The sequence below is a fragment of the Oryctolagus cuniculus genome, chromosome 5 (assembly GCF_964237555.1).
Source record: "Oryctolagus cuniculus chromosome 5, mOryCun1.1, whole genome shotgun sequence".
Classification (NCBI taxonomy): domain Eukaryota; kingdom Metazoa; phylum Chordata; class Mammalia; order Lagomorpha; family Leporidae; genus Oryctolagus; species Oryctolagus cuniculus.
The window spans coordinates 48,912,920-48,934,680 of NC_091436.1; the positions used below are offsets into that span (position 1 = coordinate 48,912,920).

The 21,761-nt window shown below is 36.2% G+C and overlaps 1 protein-coding gene across 7 annotated transcripts in view; it reads left to right on the forward strand.

The window, feature by feature from the left end:
• Positions 1-21,761, forward strand: part of TBC1D32 (TBC1 domain family member 32) — a 250,914-nt gene that overhangs the window by 77,517 nt on the left and 151,636 nt on the right. For 6 of the 7 annotated variants that reach the window (XM_070073655.1, XM_070073654.1, XM_070073652.1 and 3 more), the window contains 4 exons: positions 2,973-3,174; positions 4,578-4,660; positions 8,889-9,027; positions 19,861-19,948. In XM_070073655.1, coding sequence (XP_069929756.1) covers positions 2,973-3,174; positions 4,578-4,660; positions 8,889-9,027; positions 19,861-19,948 — 512 coding nt within the window. The remainder of the gene's footprint in view (positions 1-2,972; positions 3,175-4,577; positions 4,661-8,888; positions 9,028-19,860; positions 19,949-21,761) is intronic. The other variant, XM_070073650.1, reaches the window with a different exon arrangement.

Below are 21,761 nucleotides of genomic sequence, written 5' to 3' on the forward strand. Positions count from 1 at the left end.
ATGTTTCTTTCTATGTTATTTGCAAATTTTTAATTTGATTTTTCATTAACTCAAGGTTACTTAAGGACACATGCAAGCTTTATTATAAAGAATAGACATTTCTTTTTTCTTTATAATTTCTGTTTTTATTTTTAAAGTTTTAATTAGTTTTTCACAGATTCAATATGGTTTGTAGTTACAATTCTAAGACCATAGTGATATACCCTCCCCCCTTTCCTGCCCACCCTCCTGCCTTCTTCCTTTCTTTTTTATTAGTTTTTGAGATAATATTTCAAATATATATTAAGCACAAAGTGTTAATACTTCACCAAATAAGAAGTTTAACAAATAAAAAGAAAAAAATCCTCATTTGTGGAAATACAGACAACAGCTATAAGTAATAATTGAATAGAAAATGAACATTTCACACATATACAATTAATTTTAAAGTATCAATTCATTCACATTACAGTAGAACAGCATTCTTAGCCATTGATTTGAAAAAGGTATAAAACAAAGTTTAACAAAATGATATTTGCAGCAGTACTGATACACACAGGCCTTTCTTTCTCTCTTCCTTCCTTCTTCCCTCCCTCCCTCCCTTCACCCCTTTCTCCCTCCTTTTTTCCCTTCCTTCCTCCCTCCTTCCCTCCCTTCCTCCTTCCCTTCCTTCATTCCTTCCTTCCCTTATTTTTTCTTGTTTGTTTTTAAATTTTAGCTCCCATATATATGGGAGGACATGCAATATTTGTCTTGTGTCTGGCTTATTTCACTCAACGTGATGTCCTCTAGTTGTGTCCATTTTGCTGCAAATGGTAGATTTCATTCTTTTTTTATAGGTGAGTAATATTCCATTGTGTATATATTCTACTTTTTCTTTATCCATTCATCTGATGATGAACACCTTGATTGATTCCAAATTTTGACTATTGTGAACATGATGGTGCAGGTATCTCTTTGATACAGCATATTCATTTCTTTTGGGTGTGGGATTGATGAATCATATGGCAAGTTTACTTCTAGTTTTCTAAGCTATCTCCTCAGTGTTTCCCAAGCAGCTGCACTGATTTATATTCCCACTAACAGTGTCTAAGTGTTCCCTTTTTTTCACATCCTAGCCAGCATTTGTTACTCTTAATGCTGTGAATTTAAGCCAGTCTGACAGGGATGAGGCAATCTCTCATTGTGGTTTTAATTTGCATTTCCTTGTTGGCTAATGATGTTCAGCATTTTTTCATGTATTTGTTGGCCATTTGCATTTCTTCTTGAGAGAACTGTCTATTGAGGTCCTTTGCTCATTTCTTAACTGGATTGGTTGTTCCTTTGTTGTTGAGTTTTTGTTAAGTTGCTGAAATATTCCAAATATTTATCCTTTATCAGATAGGTTGCTTGCAAATATTTTGTCTCATTCTGTTGTATGTCTTCACTGTGTTGATTGTTTCCTTTGCTGAGCAGAAGGTTCTGAGTTACACGTAATCCCATTTGTTTAGGTTTGCTTTTGTTGCCTGTGCTTTGGGGGTTTTATCTAAGAAGTCATCCCCTACATCAATGTCTTGGAGTGTTTCCTCTATTTGCTTTCAGCAACTTAATAGTCTCAGATATTAAATGTAGGTCTTTGATTCATTTCAAATTGATTTTTGTATATGGTGAGATGTATGGATCTAATTCCATTCTTCTACATATATATATATATATATATATATGTATATATCTGGAGATATGTATATATACATATACATGCACACATACATATCTCCAGATTTGCCAGCACCATTTGTTGAAGAGATTACTCCACTATATGTTCTGAACACTTTTGTCAAAAATCATTTAAGTGTATGAATGTGGATTAATTTCTGGGCTTTCTCGTCTGTTTCATTAATCTATGTTTAGGATTTATGTGAGTACTATGCTTGTTTAATTATTATAGCCTTGTAGTATGTTTTGAAGTCAGGTATTATAATGCTTTCAGCTTGATTTTTCTTGCTCAGGATCACTTTGACTATTCTGGATCTTTTGTGTTTCCATATGAATTTTAGGATTTCTTTCCTAATTCTGAAAAGAATGTCATGGATATTTTGAATAGCGATTGTATTGAATCTGTAGATTTCTTTGGGTAGTAAAGACATTTTAATGATTTTTATTCTTCTAATTCATGAGCAATAATTCCATTTTTTGTCCTCAATGATTTCTTTCATCAATGTTTGAGTTTTTTTGTGTTTTTTTAAGTAACCCTGTTTGCATTAATTTATTAAAGCATTTAAAGGAAACTAATACATGAAATTTGTGGTACATAATAGGTGTTTGGCAAATCATATTTTCTCCTTTTATTCTCCATCAAAGAAGGAGGTACCTTTCTCTGACGGGAGGAGAGAACTTCCACTTTGACTGTGGCCTTGTCTAAATAAGGTCGGAGCTGGCAAACTCAAGAGGCTTCCATAGCCTTGGCAGCTCATGACAAGAGCCTCGGTTTTAATTACTGACATCATAAATAAGAGTGTCAATTGTTAAATCAACAACAGGAGTCACTTGTGCACTTATTCCCCATGTAGGATCTCTGTTCTTAATGTGTTGTACTATGTGAATTAATGGTGTAACTAGTATTCAAACAATATTTTACACTTCTTGTTTCTGTGTGGGTGTAAACTGTTGAAATCTTTACTTAGTAATACTAAATTGATCTTCTGTATGTAAAGATAATTGAAAATGAATCTTGATGAAGAATGGGATGGGAGAGGGAGTGGGAGATGGGATGGTTGCAGTTGGGAGGAAGGTTATGGGGGGAAAAAGCCGCTATAATCCAAAAATTGTACTTTTCAAAATATATTTATTAAATGAAAGTTAAAAAAGAATAAACTAAAAAAAACCAAAAGCTTGGTGGACTAAAAGTGAGCAAAATAAATGAAGAATTTTTGTGACAAAGTTAAGCTTTTGGTTATACATCAGAAAGTCAAGAGTAAATGACCTTGGAATCACTTTTAGGTGTCATCTTTTAGTCCTACAGGTGCTCACATAATTGCCCAATTTTCAAAAAAACTTCTTGATGAAGATATTTCTACTTTTTCTGGATCTGAAATATTGCCTGTTGTTAAAGGAGCTTTTATTTCTGTGTGTCGTCAAATATATGGTACATGTGAAGGCCTGCAGGTGTTAATTTCTTATGGTTTGCATGAATCTATAGCAAAGGTATGGAAGAAGGTAAGTATTTTCAAGTTTCCTTTCACATCCATGCAAGTCTTTATTTTACGTATAGTCATGATTGCAGTATTGTCCTCTGGACAAAATATTCTTGGGGATTAAATATAACTTCTTTAGCAACATAGCACTCTAGGGGACACAGTATTTCTTAATTTGTCATATGTCTTTAGTACTTCTTTCAATGGGACAGAATTCTAAGACTTAACTGGTTATTATGTCTTTTCATCTGGTAGTACTTTCCACATGAATTTTCTTTGCACAGATGAACATTCCTCTTTACAAATTATTTCTGAATAATTTTTTTTGGATAGCTGATTTTTGTTAGGAATGCTGGAAATAATGTAAGAATAGCCATGTATGGTATATGTAAATGGATTAATAAATATTTTCATCCTTATTTTATTGTATTATTTTTTAAAACATTTATTTGTTAGAAGTCAGAGTTACTGGGGGGAAGGAGAGGGGGATGTAGAGAGAGTAGGGGAGAGAGAGAGAGAGGATGTTCCATCTGCTGGTTCACACCTCAAGTGGCCGGGCCAAAGCCAAGAATCACAAGTCCAGATATCCCATGTAGATAACAGGGTCTAAGCACTTTGGCCATCTTCCACTACTTTTTCCCAGGCCATTGGCAGGGAGCCAGATTGGAAGGGTAGTAGCAAGCACACAAACTGGTGCTCATATGAGATGACAGCATTGCTGATGCTGGCTTTACCTGCTACACCACAGTGCGGGCCCCCTTATTTAGTTTTTTAAAAATAAAATACTTTATGTATTTGATGAACAAATAATTAAACTTTTGAAGAACACTTAATTTTAATTATTGTAAGGATCAAAAATAAAGTTGTAGCTCCCCGTCTTCGTGGAGGAACGACACAGGACCCTGCGCTGTTCTATTGTCTGCTCGGCCCTCCCCGGGTTTGCTGCTGGTTCTTCCCGGGTTGGCTACCGTCCCTTCCACCTCCGGGGAAGGGCGGTTCCCCCTGCCACTTTCCCCACTTCCGCAGGGGAGCGGCACACCGCCGGCCGGCTCTCTCGGGGGCTGCTCAGGTGTTCCTTCAGATAGATGTTCCTTCAGATGTTCCTCGTGCATGTTGTCTCTCTCCTCCTTTATAGTCCTCTTCCACCAATCCCAACTCTGCTACCCACACGCCGAGTACACTGCTCTCCTCCAATCAGGAGCAGGTCCTGCTGTTTATTGGTTGAACTGGAGGCAGCTGAGTAGAAGCTGTTTCCTCCTCTCCCAGCGCCATATTGTGGGAGAGCAGATGCATAGAATAAGTCTTAATTCCAGTAACAGTCTAATCTGAGTTGCTCCCCACAAAAGTGCACTATAAGAGAGCTCAGGAGTAGTGCTATCAGTAAGAAAAAGAATAACGTAAATTAATCTTTTTTTTTTTTTTTAGACAAGTTTTCTATCAGAGAGAATTCCTACTCCAGTAGAGGGTTCTGATTCTGTTTCCTCAGTGAGCCAGGTATCCCAAAACATGTAAGTATAGTTGATTAATATCATCTGTTTATTATCATTACTGAAATATTTTTCAAGTTATTATGATGTAATTGAATGCTATAGCAAGATATTTTACAAGAAAGTAAATGTATTCACATAGGATCAAGGAAAATTACAAATCAGAAGGAACTTTAGATACCATATGATACTTTTTTTTTTTTAAGATTTATTTATTCATTTGAAAGACAGAGTTAGAAAAGGAGAGACAAAGATAGAGATCTCCCATCTGATAGTTCACTCCCCGATAGCTGCAATGACCAGGGCTGGGCCAGGCTGAAGCCAGCAGCCAGTATCTTCTTCTGGGTCTCCGGTGTGTGTACAGCAGCTCATGGACTTGGACCATCTTCCACTGCTTTCCCAGGTGCATTCGCAGGGAGCTGGATTAGAAGTGGAGCAGCTTGCGCTCAAACTGGTATTCACATGGGATGCGGCTGCTGCAGACAGTGACTTAATCTGCTAAGCCACAGCGCTGGCCTCTACCATATGGTACTTTAAAAAAAATCTGGCAATATTGCTTTTGTATTTAAATTTTGAATTAGGAAACTTCCATACTGTTGATGTTTCCTACAATTTGGAGAATTACCAATACTAAAATTAGAAAGCTGACCGGAGAGTTCAATAAAAGTGAAATGTTTTCAAATTCCAGTAAGTTTAATTATTTAAAAATATTTTTCAAAATATGGTGGGGATATATTTTAATTATGCTCTGATACTAGAAAATTATTTATTTTTGTATATTTTAATTTGTATCTTCATATTTCTTTTTTAAAATTTTATTTAAGTTATGTAAGTTTCATGTATTTCATATATACAGAGTTAGGAACATAATGATACTTTCCTTCCTACCCTCCCTCCCACCCAATCTCTAACTCTTCTTACTCCTTCATCTCACATTCCCACTCTTATTTTTTACAAAGGTGTATTTTCAGTTTACTCAATGATCGTATAGTTGATCCTACACTAAGTATAAGAGTTCAAGAAATAGTGTGAAGGAAAATAAAACAAAATACTGTTTCTCAACAGAAGAGAGAAGGGTTGTAAATAATCATCAAAATGTCCGTTTCACTCCTAAACATTACACTTCATGTTTCTTTAAAATACCATTAAGGTATGGAATCGGATTAGTGGAGTAAATTTTTCTTTTTAAATAAGGTCTGGTGACATTTGTTCCAAGATTTCTATTTTGTAGTTGAGTATTGGGATAGCTTAAAAAGATAATAATTTGGAAGAACTTTAAGGAATATTCTCTATTAAAAGGAATACTGCAGTTGAGTTTGAATTTCTTCTTTTTGTAGGTATCATTTAACTTAGAAAAACAACTGATCAAACAGAAAACCTTTTGGTTTCCTTGATAGAATAATACTCAACAAATAAATAATTCTTGATAAGTTTTCTGAGTTTTTCCTAATTTAGTTGTCACAGACTTAACTATTATTTTTCTTTGTAGTTAATGGGATGAGTAAAACATTCCTACAATTCATTATTGAGACAGTATTTGGCTTTGTTTTCTTTACTTTGGAATCTAGTTTGTCACTTTGTTTTCATTCATGCAGTCATGCATTCATTTTCCTTTTATTTATTCAGCTGTTTATCAAATCAAGTGCTATGATGAGTTCCAAAGACACATACAGGCCTTAGTGAGCATGTTGTATAGTGGGATACAAATAAGTAAATACATCATGACAACATAATATGCTAAATTTGTATGATGGGGGTTGCACAAAGTCCATTGTGAGCCAACTTCTGGGGGAAGTCTTCTCAGAAGTTATTGTGAAACTTATAAAGAATACAGGGATAATCACAGTGTAAATAGAGGAAAGAATGAATATTATTACAGATGAAGAAATGGTGCAGTCAGTACGCTAGAAGTGGTAGGGAATATGATTAATGTATTTAAAATATTTCACTTTTTTAGTATTTTTAGACATTGATGTTTTAGTATGAGAAAGCTATTAATTTATATACACAATTCTATTATTCCTGAGTTATAAACCAATTAAAAGATACAGAAGTAAAAAAAAATTGAATAACATAGGCTTCCTATGATTGGTCTTAAGAATTTGAAAGATTTGCGCTAGCCTTAATATGTGATGGCCAGTTGTAGGCGTCCCTCAAGTCAGAACTTACTGCTATCAAACTTAACAACTGCATAGTTAAGCAGAACAAAATGTGTGCTTCCTATGGGTAGTTGGATCTGCAAAGGGTAGTGGACTGGAGAGAAAGGCGATGCTTAGCAAGGATGCTTTGGTCATTCTTCAAATTTTAAATTTCTGCTTCTTCCATGTGAAAGGAGGAGTGGGTGACTGGGTGGAGAGAGCTAAACAGTTTTAAAGTGGATGATGTGCTCCATATGGAAACTTGATATCAGGAGAGAGGAGGTTCCCTAACATCTGATATTAATGTCTGTATTAGTCAGAGTTCTCCAGAGAGACAGAATCAAAAAGACATCTAAAAAGACATCTGTCTATTGATCGATCGATTGATTGATAGATCTATCTATCTATCTCTGTGTCTAAACTGATAGCAATATCAGTATATGAGAGAGGATTTATTAGAGCTGTCGCTTCATGCAATTATGGAAGCTAAGAAGTCCCATGACATAATATCTACAAGCCAGAGATCTTGAGGAACCTGGTAATGTGGATTAATTCAAGTCCACAGGTTTGAGTGGTACAGGGCTGGTTCACTCCTCAGTCACTCCTCAAATAGGGCTGGGCCAGGCTAAAGCCGGGAGCCAGGAGCTTCTTCTGGGTCTCCCATGTGGTTGCAGGGGCCCAAGTGCTTGGGCCATCTTCTGCTGCTTTCTCGGGTATGTTAGCAGGGAGCTGGATCTGCCTTTCAGATAAATAAATCATAAAAATAGTGTTTCTGTATTACAAAATGGTTAATGTAAGATGTCAATATGTATGTATTTATTTATATTTTTAAAACCTGAAAATAGATATTTGTATATTTTGAAATGCAATATGGGTTTTAGCAGACTTTTACTCATTGAAACTCTGAATACTCCCTAATTCTCAGCCTTGTTACAGTTACCTACCTTCTTTATCTTTTTGATTACCTAATTAATTTTTCCAACAAATATTAAATAAATCACTGACATGTTGACTATTAAAAATTCTGTTTGTTGAAATATGAGGCCCATTTTTTATGGTAGGTTTACTTTTTTCCCTCTGAATCTATCTTTTAATTTTTCAAACATAATTATCCTTTTATATTAACATTTGAAATTTTTTTATATCTGAAAATATGTATTCTCCCTCCAACCTACACAGATGCTTCCCCTGCAAACTCACATTCTCATTCTTAAATGTAGTTTACTTGTCTATAAATGTTCAAGTAACAATTATTTCTCATCATCACTATTTGATGCTGTTGTATTAGAATATAGTAATTGATAAATCAGTTGTCAGTATATCACCTTTCCCTTGTAGGTTGTATTTTCACTTTAAGAGTTGAATTTTTTTTTATATTTGCTATTTTTTTGTAATTTAAGTTTATTCAACTTGGTACTTGGAATGATCTTTAGCTCTAGTCTGAAATGTCTTTCCTCAATTCTAAAAAAAACTGTATCATCTTTTTAAAAAATTTTCAACTGGCAAATAATAATTATATATAATATATAAAATTATATATCATGGAGTACAATGCTTTTAAAATGTTTCCACTCTCTTTTCTTGTAGCTCTTGTTTCCTCTCTCTCTGGAGAAAATTGTTGGCCTTCCTTGTTAAAGTGTTGTGAGAAAAAAAGATGTCATTTTCCAAAAGTAAAATAATTTATATTAAAAACCTATAAAAATAAGAAGAGATAATATGTATGATATGCTTTAGAAAGTCATAAGATATTTTATAATGAATTGCAAAAGTACATAAATAACAGAGTTGAGAATTTGGGAAGCCAGCTACAGTAGAATTATAATAGAAAAATAGAATGAAATTAAGGCATGGGTGAGAGAACCTAGGTGTAATAAAGTGCTGACATATACTTAATATCTCATTCATTCACTGAACAAAAACTGTTAGTATAGAAGATGTAAGAAAAGGGGAATTCACTTTCAAAGAAATCATTATTTTATCTGGAAAGATTCTTTGAGTAATTTGTAGCCAATCTGCTGTAAATTTAGTTACTGTCACTATTGAGTTGAAGTACTTTCTTTTTAGTTTTGAACATACTGACAAAAATCCTACTATTCTTTTACCTGTTTCAGTATGGCTTGGGAAGAGAATTTGTTGGATGATTTACTAAATTTTGCTGCCACTCCCAAGGGATTACTACTTCTTCAAAGAACAGGTGCCATCAATGAATGTGTGACGTTTATGTTCAACCGATATGCAAAAAAACTACAGGTATGAAATACCATCTTTCAAAGGCAAGAGGAATTTTTGATGTTATAAAAGCCATTAAGAACAATATTCTGTTTTCTCTGCATGAGGAGGTTAGTAAGCCTTAATTAAAAAGCCATCTATCATTGTAATATTTAACTCAATTTTTTTGTAGGAAAGCATTAGAGAATTGGCGTTGGTATCCTTATTCATAGAATTGCACACAACCAGATGGAATTCAAAAATTCAGTTGATCATCCAGATGTTTTATAAATGTAATATCAAACATCTGGGTTCATTGAAGCTGTTAGGAACTTCTGGATGAAAAAGTGCTGTTAGGCCAAATGCATGTGTCATTAAGATTGAGGCCTCACATTTAAATGTATATGTTTGTAGAGGCATTCTGTTGTCCTGCTATTAAATAAAACTTGCAGTATCACTTAGCTTTATTCAATTAGAGGTCCTTGAGTTGTATTCAACTTTTCTTCAGTCTTTAAAAAGGTCTTAGGTGTGCTTTTGAGAGTGTTTTTCTTTTCTTGTCTTTGGTTCTCTGATTGTAAAAAGTGCTTTCTTTCTTCTTGCTCTCTTCAATTCTAATTTTTACTTTTGTTTAAATCTATAATATAAGAGATAATTAAACTTTTTTAGTTGTCTTGGTGAAGAAGTTCCTGAATGAGGGCCCCGACCATCCCCTCATACACAAAAGGTGTCAATAGTATCTTATGATATTAGGTTTGCATGTGTAGATACATATGCATGATTTCAGATTTTTGTGCTGAAAATTTTTCATGTCATTTTCAATGAACTTTCTTTCATTTTATTTGAGAGACACAGATGCCTGTACCAAACCACTCTACTCACTGCCTGTCCCTCTGTGAACTTTTTGAAGTACTCTTGTGCATTTTATTTTGTTTTATTTTAATGAACCTCAAGTATAGAGAAGGTAGTTGTTTCTGTGCCTCAGTTTGTGGCATATTGCCCTCCTACATTCATGTAAGTTTCTACTTTTTGTTTATGCGTTTTACTCTGGTATCATTCTTGATTCTTGGTTCCATTTCACCTTGCCTAAATCTTGTAATGCTACGTTTCCATGCCAGTGTGTTTACTGGGTGTAACAGCCATGGATATGTGGATTTCTTGTAGGAAATACAGATTTTTGTCAAGCTTTTTGAAATTGACATTTTGTTTTAATTTTATTTCTCTGCTACTAAGTTTGCATCTCTCTTTATTTATTAATGAACTATTTAGATGTCAGTTTTGTTTTTAAATATTTGAGAGCATGCAGATAAAACTTTTTTTCTCTTTTGTTTAGATGACTATGCAGAAACAACTTTTACTATGGAGATAATACACTCAGGATGAGATTTTTTTAATATTCATAAATTTCAAAGCAACATGAATTTTTTTTGTATCACTCTAGTGATTATCATAGAAGATACTGTTCCCACGACCTTAGTAATTTGCAACCTTGTAGTTTAGTATATCACCATCTTCATTGTCATTGTAATTATCACAGTAGTTCAGTGTTACTATATACTATTCAGGATGTTTTGTTTATATCCTCAGTTATCTTGTAAGAAATCAGTTGGGTTAGGTCATTTCTTTAGGTTATACAAGTTTCCGCTATAGGAACATCTTGACACTTCTCCCCCTAGCTTCCTTACCACCTGTACTTCAACTCTTCCTCCTTCTCCCTCTCAATTTCCCACTGTTAATTTTTACAAAGAATACTTTCAGTTTACTCAATGATCATACAGTTAACTCTACACTAAGTGAAAGAGTTCAACAAACAGTGTGAAGAGAAAAAACAAAACAAAACAAAACACTGTTTCTCAACAGAAGAGACAAGGGCTATAAACAATCATTGAATCTCAAAATGTCTTTTTCACTCCAATTCATTACATTTCAGTTACTCTATTAGTTACCTTGGATCAGGGATAACATATGGTATCTATATTTGGGGGGCTGGCTTATTTCACTAAATATAATGGTTTCCAGCTGTATCTATCTTGTCCCAAAAGACAGGATTTTTTTTTTATTTTTATATTTTTTAACTTTTATTTAATGAATATAAATTTCCAAAGTACAACTTATGGATTACAATGGCTTCCCCCCCATATCGTCTCTCCCACCCGCATCCCTCCCCTTTCCCACTCCCTCTCCCCTTCCATTCACGTGAGGATTCATTTTCAATTCTCTTTATATACAGAAGATCAGTTTAGCATACATTAAGTAAAGATTTCAACAGTTTGCTCCCACACAACATAAAGTGAAAAATAATAGATGATTTTTTAAATGATGATGAAATCAGATCAGACCTATTGTCATGTTTAATCCCAGTTAGAGTCAAGTTGGGAATTGATAATTTCTTCTTTTTTTTTTTATACAGAAGATCAGTTTAGTATACATTAAGTAAAGATTTCAACAGTTTGCACCCCCATAGAAACACAAAGCGAAATATACTGTTTGAGTACTCATTATAGCATTAAGTCTCAATGTACAGCACATTAAGGACAGAGATCCTACATGAGGAGTAAGTGCACAGTGACTCCTGTTGTTGACTTTACCAATTGACACTCCTGTTTATGGCATCAGTAATCTCCCTATGCACCAGTCATGAGTTTCCAAGGCTATGGAAGCCTTTTGAGTTCACCGACTCTTATCTTGTTTAGACAAGGTCATATTCAAAGTGGAGGTTCTCTCCTCCCTTCAGAGAAAGGTACCTCCTTCTTCGAAGACCTGTTCTTTCCACTGGGATCTCACTCACAGAGATCTTTGATTTAGGGTTTTGTTTTTTTTTTTGTTTGTTTGTTTTTTGCCACAGTGTCTTGGCTTTCCATGCCTGAAATACTCTCATGGGCTTTTCAGCCAGATCCGAATGCCTTTAGGGCTGATTCTGAGGCCAGAGTGCTGTTTAGGACATCCGCCATTCTATGAGTCTGCTGAGTATCTCGCTTCCCATGTTGGATCACTCTCCCCTTTATTTATTCTATCAGTTAGTATTAGCAGGTACTAGACTTGTTTATGTGCTCCCTTTGACTCTTAGTCCTTTCATTATGATCAATTGTGAACTGAAATTGATCACTTGGAATAGTGAGATGGCATTGGTACATGCCACCTTGATGGGATTAAATTGGAGTCCCCTGGTATGTTTCTAACTCTACCATTTGGGGCAAGTCAGCTTGAGCATGTCCCAAATTGTACATCTCTTCCCTCTCTTATTCCTACTCTTATGTTTAACAGGGATCACATTTCAGTTAAATTTCAACACTTAAGAATAACTGTGTATTAATTACAGAATTAAACCAGTCATATTAAGTAGAACAGACAAAAAAACTAAGAGGGATAATGTATTAAGTTGTTCATTAACAGTCAGGGCTATGCTGATCAAGTCACCGTTTCCCATAGTGTCCATTCCACTTCAACAGGTTTCCTTTTTGGTGTTCAGTCAGTTGTCACCGATCAGGGAGAACATATGGTATTTGTCCCTTTGGGACTGGCTTATTTCACTCAGCATGATGTGTTCCATATTCCTCCATTTTGTTGCAAATGACTGGATTTGGTTGTTTCTTACTGCGGTATAGTATTCTAAAGAGTACATATCCCATAATTTCTTTATCCAGTCTACTGTTGATGGGCATTTAGGTTGGTTCCAGGTCTTAGCTATTGTGAATTGAGCTGCAATAAACATTAGGGTGCAGACCGCTTTTTTGTTTGCCAATTTAAATTCCTTTGGGTAAATTCCAATGAGTGGAATTTTTGACAGGCAGAGTTAGACAGTGAGAGAGAAAGACAGAGAGAAAGGTCTTCCTTCCGTTGGTTCACTCCCCTAATGGCCGCTACGGCCAGCACTGTGCTGATCCGAATCCAGGATCCAGGTGCTTCCTCCTGGTCTCCCATGTGGGTGCAGGGACCCAAGCATTAGGGCATCCTCCGCTGCCCTCCTGGGCCACAGCAGAGAGCTGGACTGGAGAGGAGCAACTGGGACTAGTACCTGGTGCCCCAACTGGGACTAGAACCTGGGTGCTGGTGCTACAGGCTGAGGATTAGCCAAGTGAGCCGTGGCACTGGCCTGTAGATTTAGGTCTTTAATCCATTTTGAGTGGATTTTTGTGTAAGGTGTTAGGTATGGGTCTAGTTTAAAACTTCTGTACATGGAAATCCTGTTTCCCCAGCAGCATTTGTTGTAGAGCCAGTCTTTGCTCCAAGGATTGATTTTAGCTCCTTTTTCACAGATAAGTTGGTTGTGAATTTATGAGTTGATTTCTGGACTTTCTATTCTGTACCATTTGTCTACAACACTGTTTTTGTGCCAGTACCAGGCTGTTTTGAATATAACTGTCCTGTAGTATGTCTTGAAATCAGGTATTGTGAGGGCTCTGTCTTTGTTTTTGTTGTATAAGATTGCTTAGGTATTTGGGGTCTCTTGTGTTTCCATATGAATCTTAGCATCATTTTTTTAGATCTGTGAAGAATGTTGTTGGTGTTTTGATTTGGATTGTATTGTGTCTGTAAATTGTTTTTTGTAGTATGGACATTTTGATTATATTAATTCTCCCAATCCTTGAACATGGAAGATTTTCTGATGTTTTAATATCCCCTTCTATTTATTTCTTTACTGCTTTGTAATTTTGATTGTAGACATCTTTGTCGTCTTAGTTAAATTTATTCCAAGGTATTAAATTTTTTTGGAGCTATTGTGAATGAGACTGATCTTAAAAGTTCTTCCTTAGCTATGACATTGTCTGTGTATGTTGCCAGAGAAGGAAAGGGTCCTTGTTTTTGTGCAAGAAAGAATTCAGGTGTGAGACAGAGAACAGGGGGAAGCAACATAGCAAGGTTATTAGGGTAGGGACATCCGTAAGAATGGATGGGCACCTCTCCAGACAGAACCTGAGAGAGAGTGTGTAGTTCACATTTAGGCTGGGGCTTTTAAGGGGATGGGCTTTCCTTCCTGCCTTTTCCCTCCCCCTCTCCTTCTTCTCCTGATCAAAGGACTTGTTGGGTGTAAATACGAAAAATTCCTTTCTGAGTTTTTCCCATTGAAGTTATCAGACAGGGGAAGCCTGGCTGGTGTTGCCCTGCCTTAGAGGAAGGATGTTTATCAGGCCTGGTAGAAGGGGCAGGTCCCTCTGGGAGGTGATCAGGATCAAGGCAGGACTTTTGAAATGCAGATACTGGGCTTCACCTGGAAGGTTATCAGGATGACTTTGCGATGCAGTTGCTGGACCACTGTAAATGTCAATTCCTTAGGCTTTTGTCACACACACATAAGCTCATTTCTGACTTCCTACCTAACATGTATACAAAGGCTATTGGCTTTTCAGTATATTTTATATCCTGCCACTTTACCAAACTCTCTTATGAGCTCCGGTAGTCTCTTGGCGGTCTTTGGATCCTCTATATATAGGGTCATGTCATCTGCAAATAGGAATAGTTTGATTTCCTTCTTTCTAATTTGTAGTCTTTTTTTTTTTTTTTTTTTTTTTTTTTTTTTTTTTTTTATTGCCCAATGGCTCTGGCTAAAACTTCTGGGACTATATTAAATAGTGATGGTGAGAGTGGGCATCCTTGTCTGGTTGTGGATCTTAGCTGGAATGCTTTCAGGTTTTCACCATTCAACAGGATGCTGACAATGGCTTTGTCATAAATTGCCTTGATTGTGTTGAGGAATGTTCCTTCTATGCCCAATTTACATAAGGTTTTCATCATGAATAGATTTTGTATTTTGTATTTTTTGTTTAGTTAGGTCAATAGTGTATTGATTTTTTTTTTCAAAAACTATCTTTTCATTTAATTGATGTTTTGTTTTTTGTTTCAATTTGTGTATTATCTAATATTAATTATTTCTTTCCTCCTATTAATTTGGATTTGGTTTTTTTTTCCAGGCTCTTGAGATGCATTGATGGGTCATTTTTTGGGTACCTTTCCCATTTCTTCATGTGCCTGCCGATTGCTATAAACTTACCTCTTAATACTGCTTTGCTGTATCCCATAAGTTTTTGATATGGTATATTGTCCTTTTCATTTGCTTCCAGAAATTTTTTGATTACTCTTGATTTCTTCTATGACCTATTGTTCATTCAGGAACATATTCAGTTTCCATGTGTTTATATATGTTATAGAGAATCTTGAGTTGTTGATTTCCACCTTCATTCCATTGTTTTCAGAGGAGATTTTTTAAATTTGCTGAGATTTGCTTCATTGCCTAGCATATGGTCTATCCTAAAGAAAGTTTCATGCACTGATAATATGAATGTGTATTCTGCAACTGTGGGGTGAAATGTTCTGTAGATATGAGCTTGGTCCATAGTGTCCATTAGCTCTGTCTTTTCTTTGTTGATTTCCTGTCTAGTTGATCTGTCCATTGATGAAAGTGGGGTGTTAAAGTCCCCTGTTACTATTGTATTGGGTTCTATGTCTCTCTTTAGATCCATTAACATTTTTTAAATAGCCATGCGCCCTGTAATTGGGTTCAAATACATTTATTATAGTCACATCTTCCTGTTGAATTGATCCCTTAACCATTACATAGTGCCCTTTTTAAATCTCTTTTAACAACTTTTATGTTCAAATCTATTTTGCCTGATTTTAGGATGGCAACACCTGACCTTTTTTGCTTTATTTTAGCATGGAATATTTTTTTTTTCGTCCTTTCACTTTCAGTCTGTGTTTATCTTTTTTTTTTTTTTTTTTTTTGATGAGGTATGTTTCTTGTAGGCAGCAAATAGATGAGCCTTGTTTGTGAATCCATTCAGCCAGACTGTGTATCTTTTAGCTGGAGAGTTGAGGCCCTTTACATTCAAGGTTTCTATTAATAAGTAATGACTTAGCCCTGACATTTTTACATAAATATTCCTATTGTTTGTTTTGGATTTCTTTTGTACCTTTATTGAGGGATTTTCTGCCTTCACAATCTTTCATAATGATGGCTATCTTTCTGTGTTTCTGTGTGTAGCACATCCTTAAGCATCTTTTGTAAGGCTAGTGAATGCAGACAAATTTTTTCAATTTCTGTTTGTTATGGAAGGTCTTTATTTCACTTTATTTCATAATGAGAGCTTTTCAAGTTACAATATTCTGGGTTGACAGTTTTTTTTTTTCCTCAAGACTTGGACCCTGTGTTCCCTTTCCCTTCTAGCCTATAGTGTGTCTAATAAGAAGTCAGCTGTGAGTCTAATTGGGGATCCTCTGAAAGTAATCTGGTGTTTCTCTTGTGTACATTTTATAATATTTTATGTTTTACTGTGGAAAATTTGACTAAAATTTGTTGTGGTGAAGGTCTTTTCTGGTCATGTCTATTATGAGTTCTGTGTTCTTCCTGTACTTGGATGTCCCTTCCTTTTTCCAAATTGGGGAAGTTTTCTATAATTATTTTACTGAATAGCCCTTCTAGTCCATTCTTTGCTTCCACACCTTCAGGAACTCCTGAGATCCCTATATTGGGTCATTTAATAGTATCCCATATATCTCCAACACTGTTTTTAAGTTTTCTGTTTTCTTTTTGTTTCCCCCCTCCCTTGGTTTGACTGTAAGATTTCATCTATTGAATTTCTCATGTCTAGTATTTTATTTTGATTTCTCTTTAAAATCTCAATTTCATGGGGGAAATTTTTCATTCATATCATGTATGGTTTTTTTTTAGTGCATAGATTTGCATCTGGTTGCTTTTGAGTCATCCTATGATTAAACTTTTGAATTCTCATTCCAGCATTTCCTCAATCTCTTCATTTTTACATTCTAATGAAATGTTGTATTCCTCTGGGGAGGTCATGATGTCTTCCTTATTCTTGATTCTTGAATTTCTGTGTTTTGTCTTTGGGTATTTGTAGAGTTGATTTTTGTGTTCTTTCTGTGATTGCTTTTATCTTTGAGCTATACCACTGTGGCCTAGTGGTATTCCTGCACTTTAGTGAATATCAAGTTGTGTTAGTGGGTGAGGCCAGGAAGCTCTGGTAGGTGCTGCAGAGTCTGGTGAGTATCCAGGATAACACCTAGTTTGGACATGGTAGATCTTAATGCCCATGTGTTAGCCCCCAGTATGTTCTATGCCACCATATAAACCACACACATGATCTGTGTGGTCCTGACTGTGAGAAGAAGTCCCACTGCAGTTACTTGCTCTAGATGACCAAGGACCTCCAAACATGTGGAGCTGCACCTAGTGCTTTCCCAGAGACCCAGCTATACTCTGCACTTTCTCATGTAACTACCGAGTTCCCATGGTCTCAGCTCACAATTCTCCTCCCACAGTTGCTAGGTGCAGAGGTTTCTCTCTGTCCTGCCTGCCTGTCCAGTCAACAGAGAGGCATATGTTCCTAAGACAGCTCCATGTAGGTGTCTTTATCCTGGGAGCCCATGATTGCCTCAGCATCCTAGGTGGTAGTCCAGCCACCTCCCAGCCAGCCTCAAAATCAGTGGGGACTGTGGATTGTTCCTTCTGCTAGAATCTCTGGATCACACATACACACAAGAGCCATTGGCCAAATGTGGCTCTTTATCTGCGATTGTCACCAGTGCTGTTGAGAAGATGGTGTTGTGTCTCAGCCAGTTGCTGTGTGTGTGCAGTCTTTCGCAGCTCCTGCCCAAACCCAAACTGGCACTTGCTCTTTCTGAGCCAGGCAGTGGGTGCTGTTGTGGGGAAGTTGTGGGAAGATAAATTTTTGCCCACTCTACTTCCACTCGGTCCACATGTTACCCAACCAGCTGTCCCCATGGCTCCCATCCAGACACATGCTAAACTCAGCCTAGGGCTATATTACCACAGGTTGCTGCAATTCGATCTTGTCGCTCCCCCATTCGCGGAGGAACAACACAGGACCCTGCGTTGTTCTTTTGTCTGCTCGGCCCTTCCCGGGTTTGCTGCTGGTTCTTCCCGGGTTGGCTGCCGTCCTTCCACCTCCGTGGAAGGGCGGTTCCCCCTGGCCACTTTCCCCACTTCCGCAGGGGAGCGGCACACCGCCGGCCGGCTCTCTCGGGGGCTGCTCAGGTGTTCCTTCAGATAGATGTTCCCCTTAGATGTTCCTGGTGCATGTTGTCTCTCTCCTCCTTTATAGTCCTCTTCCGCCAATCCCAACTCTGCTACCCACACGCCGAGTACGCTGCTCTCCTCCAATCAAGAGCAGGATCAGCTCCTGCAGGTCATCGCTCAAGTTGGCGAGAGGCAGCTGCGTAGAAGTTGTTTACTCCCTTCTCAGCGCCATATTGTGGGAGAGCAGATGCATAGAATAAGTCTTAATTTCAGTAACTTAGTCTAGTCCGAGTTGCTCCCCACAGATCTCACCTTTGTCTCCAAGCTGGTGCCCTCTCTGGCTCTTGGCTGCTGCAGTTGTTTGTGCTTCACATTCACACCTTCCACATAGGCCCACTGTATTCCTCTTCATCTTGTAGGATTTCCAGTCAGGTTTACCCTCTACTTCTCGCTGAGAGTGTACTTCCTACACCTTTTTTTAACTGTTTATTCCTAGCCTAGCACAATATGTTGTCCCCTAATCTGCCTTCCTCCCTGTTTCTAGGCCATTTCTTTCATTTTGCATAAGAGAATGCAAATATCCAGTTGGTGAAATGATCTGTTTTAGCAGCAAGCCAGTTACTGAATGCAGTAAGACTAGAACTTGGATTTCATGTTTCTTGTCTTGACTGTCTACAAAAACTAAATCTTGCTTAGTAAAACATATCTAACTTCTTTGATGATTTTCTCTGCCTCTTTTCAGTAGTTACTGTGAATTTGGCAACCCCTCTGGCTACTAATATCTGAATCAGCAGGGCCATTGGTAGTGATTGATAAGTAAGGTGCTTTTGAAGTTGTGGAGGAAGGCAAGTTAGAGAACAGACGTTTATCTTGCTGTACTTTTATGCCATCTCCCTTCAGAACAAAAGATTATATATTATGGAAAATGGAATATATGGCTAATAAAAACATAAAAGGAAAGCAAATTTATAAAGAAATGAACTAAAGAAAATTGGAGAAATAAACTTGAATTTTTTTAGTTTATTTTGCCAGGAAATCTGAGCATATACTTTATATTTAAAAATTTTGAGATTAAAACCCTTTAAAGGAAATGTTTTTAAGATATAATTAAAAAATTCTTAACTCTTTTAATAAGCCCACATAACTTTAGCCATAGTCTGAAAAGGAAGAGTATTTTATGATATAATTTTGTTATTTCCTTATTCTCATTTATGCTGATATATTCTTTATTTACTCTGAATGTGTTTATAATACTTTTAGTAAATACCAACTTATTTAAGAATATCTATAGTTTTAGAATCAGTATATTGATAATAAGCTTTCTTTGTGTGTATATGAATGTGTATCTGTGTGTTTGTGTGTGTGTGCATATGCATGCACATAAATACTATTTATTAGAAACAAGGATCAACTTCTATCTAAAAGTGTTTTCCTTTTAAAGAAGAAATTGTTGTATTTAAGGTTATTTGATTGCTTGAAAGTTAAGCTAGGAATCTATTAGTCCACACATATTTGTTATTAAGTAAATTTATTAATGATGAACCAATGTAAGAAATAGCAATAGGATAGTGGAATTTAGAGTTGGAGGAAATCTTAGTCTTCATCTGTCCAGATTTCTTATTCTGTGTATGAAGATACTTTGGACTAGAGAGGTGAGTGACTTTGCTACTGAGTTTGAGATCTGGGATCAGATCTCGGATTTGAAATAAGATAGTACAGACTCATTGATTGTTAAAGTTTCTGAGTCTGTTTTTGCTGCTGTTATCATCTTAAAGGATTGTGTAGTATTTTAATCATTTAAGAGTTCTAATAATGTTATGTATATAACATATATAAAATATCAGCATACCGTATTTTCTTCTGATTTCTGTTCTCTGTTTTGTTAGATCAGCAAGCATAGAAGGTTTGACTATGGTGTTTTGATTACACAAGTGGCATCAACAGCAACAGGTGCAATAGCACTAAAAAATTCAGGTAAATTTTTCTTTAATGTTTACTATTTATTTGTGAGGTAGTGAATGAGAGAGAGTCCATCTTCTGGTTCATTCCCCAAAGGTCCACAGTGGCTGGAGTTTGACAAGGGCTGGAACCAGGAGAGGGGTACTCAATCCAGCTCTCCCTTATGGATGGGAGGAACCCAATTATTTGAGCTATCACTGCTCCCTCTTAGGATCTGCGTTAGTGAGAAGCTAGAGTCAGCAACTGAAGCTAGGAGTTGGAGCCAGGTACTCCTGTATAAGGACATGTGCGTTTTAACCAAAAGAGTAAATGCCAGCTCTTAGGTTTCTTTCCCCTCTTAATTATAATTTTAATAAAATGAACAAGGGAACTGAAAAAATTAAGTGGCAGGATGAAATTTTTATTCTAAATAATATTTACTGTTTACCCCGTGTTAAGTCTTAATATAAAAAAGTTACATGGTTTCCTTTTCGTCTGCACTACCTTGAACTTCCACTGGAATGTGTGTATGTGTGTGTGTGTATGTGTGTGTGCAGCATGTGTTAATTTGCACAGCCTGTTCTTGTTCCTCAGAATAATGGTACTTAATGAAGTAATTGAAACATTTTTGATACTTTAAGAATCCTATCCTTCATTAGCTGTTTCTGCAATTACTTTTTTATGTGCTGCTGTAATCATGCACATAAATATCCTGCCTCATGCTTTTAAAAACATAAACAGTGCCAAAAAGAGAGGCAGACACCCAGGTTCTTATATTAGGCATGCCACAAAATCTTGTCTGGTTTCTAACTGTGATAATCAAGACTTACATTGATAAACTTGAAATCATTGATGACCAAGAGCTGGGAAAATTGTGAACCTCACAGGCAAGTTAAACAAGTGTGGAGTGATCAGTCCCAGATGTGCTGTGCAATTCACAGTTGTAGAAAAATGGAAATATAATTTGCTCCTGTTTCTTCACTTTGGTTTCATGGTACTGACAACCTCAGCTGGCACTGGCAATCAAAGAGAAACAAGTGAGAACACACAGGAAGGAAAATCCTGCAGTTCTTTTCTTGTAATGGAATATACACATACAAACAAAGTGCCTCAAAGGGAAGAAAAAGAAGCTCCTTCATTTTATAAGCCAGAGGGATATTGTCCTCTTTCAGTACAGTCACATCTGATAGGCCTGCCTAATGCTTGGTTTCAGTGGCATCAGAATTTGCACTCAGAACAGTTGTTGCACTTTTCTGAGCATTTTCTTATTGACTTTCTTCTTTCTTTCTCAAAAACATTTCCCTTACCACTTTCACACTATCTATGAAGTTTTCAATCAGTATGTTGCCCCCCCCCCCCATAGCAATTGGATTTCTAAGAAGTTAAAATATTGGGAATTTAGTGTCATATCATAATACTTACTTTTGTTACTTGTCCTTGACAACATATAATCTGTAGTGTAGATACCATGATTATATTTTCAAGGATTAGGGTTGATGAATCATCACATCAGTGATTATTGATTTCCTCCTTAATTGAAAACTTTTTGTATGGTATGTTTTAAATTTAGTTTTTAGATGAATTGATTTGGATTACTTTAATTATGAAATATGCTTCTTGGCAAAAATTCACCTAAACTGAACCATTTTCTTTTCTTTAGAATAAAATCCATATAGTGTTATATTCAGGGGCATATTAATTGAAGCATTTGGAGACAGTATTTAATTTCAGATCTTGCCCTTGGTCATGTTAACCTTTTGAGCTCGATAGTATCAAGCTTTTTCTGAGAGAAGTTAAATGCAAATTTTTATAGGACAGAACAAGGTAGACTGCTTCTGCTTGAGGTCTT